Genomic DNA, 12828 nt, shown 5'->3' on the forward strand with positions numbered 1-12828 from the left:
AAAGACAAAAATCCATCCAAAAAATGACAAAAAAACATAAAAAAAATGACAAATCTCCATCAAAAAAGTGACAAATCTCCAGCAAAAAAGTGACAAAAATCCATCAAAAAAAGACAAAAATCCAGCAAAAAAAAAAGACAAAAATCCAGCAAAAAAAAAGACAAAAATTAAGCAAAAAAATGATTAAAAATACAGCAAAAAAAGACAAAAATCCATCCAAAAAATGACAAAAAAACATCAAAAAAATGACAAATCTCCAGCAAAAAAGTGACAAAAATCCATCAAAAAAATGACCAAAAAACCTTAAAAAAAAAAAGACAAAAATCCAGCAAAAAAAAAAGACAAAAATCCAGCAAAAAAGTGACAAAAATCCAAAAATTAGAAAAAAAATGTGGATAAAAAAAAAAAAAAAAAGAAAAAAAAAAAAAAAAAAAAAAAAAATTATAATCGATTTTTTGCGATTATGCTAATTTTGTAATCGTTTACTGTTGTAATCGAAATCGTAATCGAATTTCGATTAATTGCACAGCCCTATTTAGATCCATCTCAAACTTTTCCAAACATAAATAATATGGTTGATGCTTCTAAGCCTGACCATCACAATGGTTCACTGTAAACATCGCCCAACCCTAGTGCCTCAGTAAAAGTCCCCGGATGTTGCTCCATCTATGATACCGGGTTTCCCTTCATTTGCATAAACTCTCTTGGAAACAAATGTAAACTCTCTTTTGTAAAGCGTTTTTTTTTAAGCAGATTTTAGATAAAGGCACATTTTCTTTGAACTCGTCAGTGTGGCAGGTTCATGTGCTCGGGCGTGTTTCCATCAGTGATCATTCATCTCCACTCCGCTCGGCTCACTCACCCATCTTCCCGTCCTCGCTGAAGAGCACGCTCATGGGGTACTGGCAGCTGAAGTAGAAGACGTCGATGTTGTTCTTCACCGCCACCTGGAGCACAGACGAGAGGGAGAGAGGCGGGTGAGGAGGGGGGGAGAGAGGGTGAGATGTAATCACCTTTGAAGGGCCCTCCAGGAGCACAGAGCGAGCCGCTTATTGCACATTTCACATTTCACATCACCGTCTACACTCTTCCTGAGCCGACGATAACAACGTGTCTTCATCGAATGATAATTAACTTCACTGCAGACGTGATCACCATCAGATCAATAATTACACAGACATTAAAAGCTCGTCTGGCCTTTAATCCTTTTAGTTAAGAATAAACAAACATCAAGAACCTGCCGACAGAAGCTTTTCTCCGAAGATGTAAGAGAATCAAAACGATTGAGACGAACTGGACTAAAAATAGCAGCTGGTGCTTCATGCTCGGGATCAGAGGAGATGGGAGGAGATGGGAGGAGATGGAGGGAGGAGATGGGAGATGGAGGGAGCGGCGGAGGTGAAGAGCAAGTGCTGAGTAAAGGACAGCGGCGTTTGGCTCCTGCATTACTCAGAGCGGGACACGGGGACGTTTCAGACGCCGCTAAGGCCAAACAGAGCTCATGCCTCAACCCCCAAAACCCCGGCCTTAACCCAGCGCATTGTCGACAGTTTTACCCAAATCTAAAAGGGTTTACAGCTACTGGGTAACGCCTCATTTGAAAGCCAAGACCTGGGAAACTCATCTAAGCTTCTTTTCATTGGGGTTTTTTACCATGTTTTATAGGGAAGGATTTATCGATACTCCTTCTCGATCCGGTGCTATAACGGTACTTTAAAAGGAGAAAAAAGTTAGACATTTTATTTCCAATTTGCGCATACACTTACAATACTTCACTTACTTTACTATTTTTTGAATCATGAGTATTATTTAGTAAATCAAGGCTGGTTAGATTTGGCTCTGGGGACTGAGAACAAATGAAAACTTAGTGCAGTAAAATACTGAACTAGACTGGAGCAACAGCCGGTTTTCTGCCTCTCAGCTCGTGTGGGTCAAATTTTTCGATTTTTTTTGTGTCAATTTTTTTGTCACTTTTTCGTCAAATTATTCGCATTTTTTTGTCAAATTCTTATCACTTTTTTGGCCTTTTTTTGGTCTTTTTTTCTCAATTTTTCATCAAATTTTTCTCACTTTTTTGTCTTTTTTTTGGCCTTTTCTTCTCAATTTTTCGTCAATTTTTTCTCACTTTTTTGTAATTTTTTGGGCCTTTTTTTCTCCATTTTTTGTCAAATTTTTCTCACTTTTTTGGCCTTTTTTTCTCAATTTTTCGTCATTTTTTTCTCACTTTTTTGTCATTTTTTTGGCCTTTTTTTCTCAATTTTTCATCAAATTTTTCTCACTTTTTTGTCACTTTTTCGGCCTTTTTTTCCTCCATTTTTCGTCAATTTTTTCTCACTTTTTTGTCATTTTTCTCACATTTTCATCCTTGTTTTCGTCTCAGTTTTGTTGCCATTTTCACACCTTTTCTCCAGAAACCTTTGGACTGGGGTAAAGCTGGAGACAATGTGCTCGGTTCCGGTGGGAGTTAAGCGGTTAAAGTCTGAGATCTTGTAGCAGAGGCAGAATCTCGCCGTTCACTTGAGGCTCGACCCGACTCCCTCACCGACTTAAACGTTTCCTTTCCTTGACTCTCATTACGGAGCGCTTACACTAAGAGTTAAATAATCGGCCTTGGAAGCTTAATCTTCTGCGCAAATGTTTTAAATTATATATAAGAGCCCTTTCCTCCCGGCAATAAACAAGAAGAGCTCCCAGTGGAGAAAAGCATAAATAATGGATGTGCGTCAGACCAGAGATGGATTTACGGCTCGATGTGTCAGTAAAGCTGCACTGATCCCTCAGGAAGCAGATCTATTAAAACACTTCAGTATTTAATAAAGGAGACATTTGTGCTTCTGTAGGTCTGAAGGAGAACAAAGCAACTGCCATTCTACTGTAGAAAACATCAGATTTAGGCCATAAAGTAAAAGAGTCGAGCCGAGACCTCATGGATGATTAAAGCAGAGTAAACAAACACTGATCTGCACTGCTCCTGGACCACGTTATACCTGGACTTCTGGAAACAAAGCTTTGGAGGTGGATTGGATCTCCTGGTCAGCACACTGCAAAAAGTGGATTCTAAGCAAGTAAAAAATATCTTACTTTCAGAAATAAGTTCCTATTTTTTCCCTAAAAAGTAATAATGTCTTGCCGAAAGTTTTCTTGAGAAAAAAAATCTTATTTTAGGAAATAAAATCTAGCCATTTCTTGTTCAGATAAATTTACTAAAAAAATGCTATTTTTTCTTGTAACAAGAAAGAAAAACTTTTTGAATCTTCTTCAGTTTTAGACAAAGAATATTTTTCTTATTTTAAGAAAAACTAAGATCAAAACAACTCTTAATGTAAGAACTGATTCTCACAGAGATAATACATTCCATTCTTTAAAGTGGGCGGCTCGGTGGCACAGCGGTTAGAGCCTCAGCTTCACAGCTCGAAGGTCCCGGGTTCGATTCCCACCAGGACGGGGCCTTTCTGTGTGGAGCATGTTCTCCCCGTGTCTACCACTAAAAACATGTACAATAGGTGAATCCTCCAGCAGGTGATTCTGACCATCAGCCTGGCTCCACATCATGGAGGCGGGTCTCCGGGCAATACTTTCCTTAAATATTAGTATTTTTTAAGAGTAATTTAGAACATTTTACTTAAATCAAGCAACAATTAAGTAAAATATCCACAATTTCTCACTAAATAAGAATGTTTTCCTTAAATTATTCCATTTTCTGAGGACATTTTGCTTAATTCTAGCTATTTATTTGCTTAAATTTAGTGTTTCTTTCTTGTTTTATGATGAGAAAAATATTCTAGAAATAAGAATTCTTAGCAAGAAAAAAACGCTGACCCCATTGGCAGAATTTCTTCCTTAAAACAAAACAAAATGTCTTATTTTAAGATTTTTTTCCTTGTTTTTCGTCGGGTACCTTTTGCAGTGCAGGACTTGGACGAACCTTTTCAAAGCGGTTCCTGTGTTTTTGGAGGATGTAGCTTTGCAGGTCAGGGGTGTCATTTATAAAGCTCACGTACGGACAAAACGAGGCCAAAACCTTCCGTACGAACTGTTCTGTGTTTATAGAACTCAAACTGAACGTGAAACATTAGCACCTCCACACTCGGTCTGAACCGGTCGTACGCAGTCCACACTTTCAGAAACGCCGCACAGACGCGAGGAGAGGCGAGGGGGGGTCGGATTGAGGAAGTGAAGTTTTGTGCACATGTTAAACTGCTGAGCTTTCTTTAACCTCTTACCACCCGCCTAAACCAAACGCATTCTGTCCTCTTAGGTTATTATATAGGCCCGTGTAGCACCTCATTTGAAAGCTAAGACCTACAAAACTGTTTTTTTTCCTTGCGTTGTTGCTGTGTTGTGTCACCTTTTTGGGGATTTTTAAAATTCTTTTTTTTTTTTTTTTTTTTTTTGTTGAATTTTTGTCTTTTTTTTTTTTTTTTTTTTTGTTGTCACTTTTTAGTTGAGTTTTTTGTCACTTTGTTGATTTGTCATTTTTTTGTTGAATTTTTGTCACTCTTTGGTTGAGTCTTTGTTGAATTTTAGTAGTAATTTTTTTGTTGAATTTGTCTTTTTTTTGTTTTTTTGTTGAATTTTTGTCCCTTTTTTGTTGAATTTTTGTCACTTTTTGTTGAATTTTTGTCTTTTTTTTTTGTTTTTGTTGAATTTTTGTCTTTTTTTAGTTTTTGTTGAATTTTTGTCACATTTTTGTTGAATTTTTGTCACTTTTTGGTTGAATTTGTCTTTTTTGTTGTTTTGTTTTGAATTCTTGTTGAATTTTTGTCCCTTTTTTGTTGAATTTGTCCCTTTTTTGTTGAATTTTTGTCACTCTTTGGTTGAGTCTTTGTTGAATTTTAGTAGTAATTTTTTTGTTGAATTTGTCTTTTTTTTGTTTTTTTGTTGAATTTTTGTCCCTTTTTGTTGAATTTTTGTCTTTTTTTTTGTTTTTGTTGAATTTTTGTCATTTTTTTGTTGAATTTTTGTCTTTTTTTTTAGTTTTTGTTGAATTTTTGTCACATTTTTGTTGAATTTTTGTCACTTTTTGGTTGAATTTGTCTTTTTTGTTGTTTTGTTTTGAATTTTTGTTGAATTTTTGTCACTTTTTTGTTGAGTTTTTTGTCACCAAAACAGCCACAAACAATGAGACGAAAACAAGGATGTAAACGCAACAAAAAAATGACAATAATTCAACAAAAATGTGACAAAAAATCAATAAAAATGTGACAAAAATTTAAAAAAAACTAAAATGGTGACACAACACAGCAACAACACGAGGAAAAAGATCAGTTTTGTGGGTCTTAGCTTTCAAATGAGGTGCTACACAGGCCTTATTAATAGCAAAGAGGACAGAATGCACTTGGTTTAGGCGGGTGGTAAGAGGTTAAACTCTCTAAATGTGGCTTTATCCCTCGTGCTAATTTAGCCAAATATGCTGCACACTGTTTCATGGAAAATGTAGGTCTATAAACTTCTTTGAGACAAACGGAAATGAAAAGGCGGCGGGACTGAGAAAACAATTCACTCTGAGGAGAGAGAACAGAGCTCACTCGCTGTATTCTAAGTCAGTTCTTAGGGGGGGCGGAGGAGTGCGGTTACCTGCAGGTTATTGAGCGGCTCCATCTTCATGATCGGGCCCAGCGTGTTGAGGGGGAGGCTCACCTCGATGCTCTGGTTCGGGCTCAGAGGGGTGAGCACCTGCAGAGGACCGGCCGGAGCCAGGCCAAAGCTGGAGAGAAGGACACGAGTCAGGCGTACGTTTGGGTAATCCCGACATCAGCAGCCGAGCGGGTGAGGAGCACGTCGTCATTCTGCGGATGAACTCACCTGTTTCTGTTGAACTGGATCGCAAAGTCGGTCATGACGCTCATGGCTTTGTTGGTCAGAGTCATCTCCATCTGAATGACCCCAGACCTGCGGGCGAAGGTCCCCGAGATCTCCAGACCTTTGCCCTTCATGGCCGGGAGCCACATCTGAGGGGAACAAGGACACGCTGGTGAAGCAGGAAGAGGGATCAGGACACTAAAGGCGAGACACTTTAGGTGAAAGTATTGATGTTTCACGCAGTGGTGGAAGTGGAGATTTGTATCTGTTTTCCTCCCTTTACATCTTAGTTTTCATGTCAGATATAAAAATGATGATGTTTATTTTATGATGTTTTGTCTGCGAGGTGGGGGCGACTCGGAAGTAGAAAGGCCGTCTTTCCCGCGGGTTTTCATTCATAAATATTGACAGATTTGACATCCACGTGTCCTGCTAAGGGGCCCCGTGATGACGCTTTCACCCAAATATGGTGTTTTTCCAAAAATGTGAGAAAAATGTGACAAAAAAATGACAAAAAATGACAAAAAATGACAAAAATGTGACAAAAAAATTACAAAAAATGTGACAAAAAATTGACAAAAAATTGACAAAACATTGACAAAAAATTGACAAAAAATTGACAAAAATTGACAAAAAATTGACAAAAATGTGACAAAAAATCGACAAAAATATGACAAAAAATGTGACAAAAATGTGACTAAAATGTGACAAAAATGTGACAAAAAATTGACAAAAAATTGACAAAAATTGACAAAAAGTGACAAAAATGTGACAAAAAATGTGACAAAAAATTGACAAAAAATTGACAAAAATGTGACAAAAAATGTGACAAAAAATGTGACAAAAATTAGACAAAAAATTGACCAAAAATTGACAAAAAATTGACAAAAAATGTGACAAAAAAATGACAAAAATGTGACAAAAAAATTGACAAAAATTGACAAAAAATTTGACAAAAAAATGAACAAAAAAATGAACAAAAAAAAGACAAAAAAATTGACAAAAAAGTGACAAAATTTGACAAAAAAATAAATAAAAAAATTACAAAAAAAATTACAAAAAATTACAAAAAAATGACAAAAAATTGACAAAAAAAAAGGACAAAAAAAGGACAAAAAAGTGATACAAAATTGACAAAAAAAGTGACAAAATTTGACAAAAAAATTACAAAAAAAATTACAAAAATGTGACAAAAAATTACAAAAATTTGACAAAAAATGCGATGTGATGACGCTTTCACCCAAATATGGTGTTTTTCCTCCTACGAGACGCTGGAGCGGAAAAGTGGAAGAACGGGCCGAGCATGCGCACTCGCTACAAAACTTCAGGGCTGGTTTTCTCTGAATGAGAGAAGCCGCACTCGGGCAGAGCCTGAGCCCTTATAGAAGCTCCCACAGACTCCACACTTTACAGTCTGAGACACAACAACATTTTGAAGGTTTTTTCAGAGGGATTTTTTAATATCTAATTCCTAGCCTGATTTATTCAGCTTTGAAACCAAAAAAAACAGGCGGAATTTTAGTTTTTACAGATTTTTTCACTAATGATTAGTTTATTGAAAAACTAAACAAAATATCCAAAATCCCCTCTGAAAAAATATTTACTAATATGTCAATAAAATAAAACCATAAAATTTAATCCGGCTCAATTCATTACTTTGATTTCGTTGCCTAAAATATAGGCAATTTTGGCCATTTTAATGCTCAAAATGCCTTATTTTTTCATGAAAACATAAAATGACAGAAAAAATGCAATACATTTTTTTCTCATATTTATATCTGTGATGTTCAGCAAAAGTTTCAAATTGACATCTCTACATTTATTATTTTTCCCTATTCACCTGCAGTGTCTCGCCTTAACAACCTCGTCTGACAAAATGGCGGAGAGAACTGACCCGCAGTGACGCCACAGGACGGTCTACTCACCGCTTTAGGGGGACAGTAGGTTCCCGTGGGCATCCCGACTCCCCCGCCCAGGTCGAACAGGTCGTCCAGGCCTCCGCTGGCAGGGGCGCTGAAGGAGGGGGGCATGGCTGAGGCGGGGGCTCCGAAACCTGCGCCCATCTGAAGCGAAGCAAGACCCGGTCACAACGCGGAGTAACAAACAAGACCAACACATGTGCGACACTTACCGGATTCCCTCCGAGGTCTCCACCGAGCTGTGAGGGAAGGAGAGAGTTCAGTCAGGCCGAGTTTAACACCATGGACAGAAGTCGATCAACCAGTGTGGGGCTTTAGACTCTTAACCCCCGTCTAAACCGAGCACGTTTTCCCCAGGGGGGCTGGAGAAAATGGCATTTTTCCATTAGTGTGTATGGGGAATCTGGCCCTTTAGTGTGTATGGGGAATCTGGCCCTTTAGTGTGTATGGGGAATCTGGTCCATTAGTGTGTATGGGGAATCTGGCCCATTAGTGTGAATGGGGAATCTGGCCCATTAGTGTGAATGGGGAATCTGGCTCATTAGTGTGTATGGGAAATCTGGCCCATTAGTGTGTATGTGGAATCCGGCCCATTAGTGTGTATGTGGAATCCGGCCCATTAGTGTGTATGGGGAATCTGGCCCATTAGTGTGTATGTGGAATCCGGCCCATTAGTGCGTATGTGGAATCTGGCCCATTAGTGTGTATGTGGAATCTGGCTCATTAGTGTGTATGTGGAATCTGGCTCATTAGTGTGTATGGGGAATCCGGCCCATTAGTGTGTATGGGGAATCTGGCCCATTAGTGTGTATGGGGAATTAGGCCCATTAGTGCGTATGTGGAATCTGGCCCATTAGTGTGTATGGGGAATCTGGCCCGTTAGTGTGTATGGGGAATCCGGCCCATTAGTGTGTATGGGGAAATAGGCCCATTAGTGTGTATGGGGAATCAGGCCCATTAGTGTGTATGTGGAATCTGGCTCATTAGTGTGTATGTGGAATCTGGTCAATTAGTGTGTATGTGGAATCTGGCCCATTAGTGTGTATGGGGAATCTGGCCCATTAGTGTGTATGGGGAATCTGGCCCATTAGTGTGTATGGGGAATCTGGTCCATTAGTGTGTATGTGGAATCTGGCCCATTAGTGTGTATGTGGAATCTGGCCCATTAGTGTGTATGGGGAATCCGGCCCATTAGTGTGTATGTGGAATCCGGCCCATTAGTGTGTATGTGGAATCTGGCCCATTAGTGTGTATGTGGAATCTGGCCCATTAGTGTGTATGGGGAATCTGGCCCATTAATGTGTATGTGGAATCTGGTCCATTAGTGTGTATGTGGAATCTGGCCCATTAGTGTGTATGTGGAATCTGGTCCATTAATGTGTATGGGGAATCCGGCCCATTAGTGTGTATGGGGAACCTTGCCCATTAGTGTGTATGGGGAATCTGGCCCATTAGTGTGTATGTGGAATCTGGCCCATTAGTGTGTATGGGGAATCTGGCTCATTAGTGTGTATGGGGAATCTGGCCCATTAGTGTGTATGGGGAATCTGGCCCATTAATGTGTATGGGAATCTGGCCCATTAGTGTGTATGGGGAATCTGGTACATTAATGTGTATGTGGAATCTGGCCCATTAGTGTGTATGGGGAATCTGGTACATTAATGTGTATGTGGAATCTGGCCCATTAGTGTGTATGGGGAATCAGGTACATTAGTGTGTATGGGGAATCTGGCCCATTAGTGTGTATGGGGAATCTGGCCCATTAGTGTGTATGTGGAATCTGGCTCATTAGTGTGTATGTGGATCTGGCCCATTAGTGTGTATGTGGAATCTGGCCCATTAGTGTGTATGGGGAATCTGGTCCATTAGTGTGTATGGGGAATCCGGGCCATTAGTGTGTATGGGGAATCTGGCCCATTAGTGTGTATGGGGAATCTGGCTCATTAGTGTGTATGGGGAATCTTGCCCATTAGTGTGTATGGGGAATCCGGCCCATTAGTGTGTATGTGGAATCCGGGCCATACATTTTAATACTGGGCAAAGCCAAACTGGAGGAAAAGTGGTCGGTTCGGGCGGGGGTGAAGAGGTTAAGTTTTCTATGTTGAATTAAGTCACACACAAAGTACGAGGAGAGAGGAATGGGTGAAACATAGTGAAGGATTCCAGGAGACGAGTGAGAAGACTGGGATCACTTTGGGGGGGGGAAGGGAGGGGAGGGGGGTCTAGGTCTATCCTGGTCTCTACTGGTCCCTCCTGGTCCCTGACAAACCTCGGTGGGGCTGTAGTCGGGGGGCGAGGGGGACGGCTGCTGCGGAGTGTCTGTCCGCACGACCATGTGATGCTGAGTGAGAGAACACAGCTGACGTCATGCACTGATGGAGACACTCGGGTGGAGCCGGGCACCGCTACTTTACCGATACCAGTACTTTAACGATACTTGGTTTTCAGTACAGATACATGAAATACTTTTTACGATACATGTACTGAAATACTTGTTATCTAGAACAAGGAAAACGGAACGATAATGTGTGGAAGATCTGAACATGTGGAATACAAAATGAGGAATAATTTGGGGGAAAAATAGAAGAAAATGAAGGAAAAAACTGGGGCAAAAATAAGACAATTGTGTAAAAAAAAGTTGGGATAAATGGGGCTAAAATATGGGGGGAAATGGGAATAAATTGGGTGAAACAATGGGGGGAAATGGAGAAAATCTTACAAATAAAAATGAGGGAGAGGGGAAAAAAAGATGGAGTTGGAGTAAAAATAAAGAATTGCGTTAAAAAAAATGAGAAATCGGGCAAACATTGGGCAAAAAAAAAATATCGAGTTCATCTCCAATGTCAAGAAATGTGTGACAAAATGAGGAATAATTTGGGGAAAAATGGGGAAAAAATAGAGAAGGAAATGAGGAAAAAATTGGGGCAAAAATAAGAAAATTGCGTAAAAAAAGTTTGGAAAAATGGGAATAAATTGGGTGAAACAATGGCGGAAATAGAGAAATTATTAGTAATAAAAATGAGGGGGAAAAATTGGGAAAAAAATAAAAAGTTGGAGCAAAAATATAAAAGACTTGCGTAAAAAAAAATGAGAAATCGGGCAAACATTGGGCAAAAAAAAAATGGAAACAGAACAATAATGTGTGGAAGATCGGAGCATGTAGAATATCGAGTTCATCTCCAATGTCAAGAAATGTGTGACCAAATGAGGAATAATTTGGAAAAAATGGGGAAAAAATAGAGAAGGAAATGAAGGAAAAAATTGGGGCAAAAATAAGAAAATTGTGTAAAAAAAAAGTTGGGATAAATGGGGCTAAAATATGGGGAAAATAGGAATAAATTGGGTGAAACAATGGGGGGAAATAGAGAAAATATGGGGGGGAAAAAAATTGGGGAAAAAAAAGAAAAAGTTGAAGAAAAATAAAATAAAAAGAAACATTGGGCAAAAAAAAAAAATGGAAACAGAACAATAATGTGTGGAAGATGTGGAATATCGAGTTCATTTCCAATGTCAAGAAATGTGGGACAAAATGAGGAATAATTTGGGAAAAATGGGGAAAAAATAGAGAAGGAAATGAGGAAAAAATTGGGGCAAAAATGAAGAAAATGGTGTAAAAAAAAGTTGGGAGAAATGGGGCTTAAATATGGGAAAAATGGGAATAAATTTGGTGAAACAATGGGTGAAATGGAGAAAATATTAGTAATAAAAATGAGGGGGAAAAAAATAAAAAAGTTGGAGCAAAAATATAAAAGAATTGCGTAAAAAAAAAGAGAAATTGGGCAAACATTGGGCAAAAAAAAAAAAAATGGAAACAGAACGATAATGTGTGGAAGATCGGAACATGTGGAATATCAGGTTCATCTCCAATGTCAAGAAATGTGGGACGAAATGAGGAATAATTTTGGGAAAAATGGGGGGAAAATCGAGAAGGAAATGAGGAAAAAACTGGGGCAAAAATAAGAAAATTGTGTAAAAAAAAAGTTGGGAGAAATGGGGCTTAAATATGGGAAAAATGGGAATAAATTGGGTGAAACAATGGGGGAAATGGAGAAAATATTAGTAATAAAAATGAGGGGGGAAAAAAATGGGAAAAAAAGAAAAAGTTGGAGCAAAAATAAAAAAGAATTGCGTAAAAAAAAAAGAGAAATGGGGCAAACATTGGGCAAAAAAAAAATGGAAACAGAACAATAATGTGTGGAAGATCGGAACATGTAGAATATCGAGTTCATCTACAATGTCAAGAAATGTGTGACAAAATGAGGAATAATTTGGGAAAAATGGGGACAAAATAGAGAAGGAAATGAGGAAAAAATTGGGGCAAAAATAAGAAAATTGTGTAAAAAAAAAAGTTGGGAAAAATGGGAATAAATTGGGTGAAACAATGGGGGAAATAGAGAAATTATTAGTAACAAAAATGAGGGGGAAAAAAAATGAAAAAAAAATAAAAAGTTGGAGCAAAAATATAAAAGAATTGCGTAAAAAAAAAAGAGAAATTGGGCAAACATTGGGCAAAAAAAAAAATGAAAAAAATAAAAATAAATGGGGGTGGGACAAAAGCTGAAACAGCCAAGTCACTTCCTTTACTTCCAGAGCGGTATCGTTTGACGGTGCCCACCCCTAAACCCGGGCGATGGAGACGGCGAGTGATGTGGGAGGAGTCTGTGTCTGAAACCACACCCTGAACGACGGCAGCGGAAACACTTGGGAATGGAGGATCATAGTTTGTAGTGTTTGCTGTAAGGCTGCCCCCTGTTGGTCGCTTAGTCAACTCATTAGTGGGTGTGGTCTTTGGTTTTGCATCGTTTAACATCAATATCAGAGACTTGAGGCAGGAGAGAAGATAAGATCATATCAAAAATGGGTGTTTGGAGATAAAGTCGATATTGTAAATGTGCATATCATCCCATGTCATGAAATTAGGAACAAATGGCAATAAAAAAAATTGGGAGGAGTGAAAGAATGTATAGAAATGGAGGAAAATATGGGGGGAAATGAGGAAAAACAGAAAAGAAAATTGGGAAGAAAAAATGTCAAAGCTGTGGAGAAAAAGAAATAGTAAAATAGTGTTTAAAAAAAACGGGGAAAGTGTTAATTTCTGCCCCTAGTG

General features: G+C 38.5%; 1 protein-coding gene across 3 annotated transcripts in view; it reads right to left on the reverse strand.

Moving 5' to 3' along the window:
- Positions 1-12828, reverse strand: part of ap1b1 (adaptor related protein complex 1 subunit beta 1) — a 70766-nt gene that overhangs the window by 23821 nt on the left and 34117 nt on the right. For all 3 annotated transcript variants that reach the window (XM_079560611.1, XM_079560609.1, XM_079560610.1), the window contains 5 exons: positions 7934-7960; positions 7728-7865; positions 5806-5951; positions 5578-5707; positions 863-947 (listed from right to left, as the gene is read on the reverse strand). In XM_079560611.1, the coding sequence (XP_079416737.1) occupies positions 863-947; positions 5578-5707; positions 5806-5951; positions 7728-7865; positions 7934-7960 (526 nt within the window). The remainder of the gene's footprint in view (positions 1-862; positions 948-5577; positions 5708-5805; positions 5952-7727; positions 7866-7933; positions 7961-12828) is intronic.

This window comes from Gobius niger (genome assembly GCF_951799975.1).
Source record: "Gobius niger genome assembly, chromosome: 1".
Taxonomy (NCBI): Eukaryota; Metazoa; Chordata; class Actinopteri; order Gobiiformes; family Gobiidae; genus Gobius; species Gobius niger.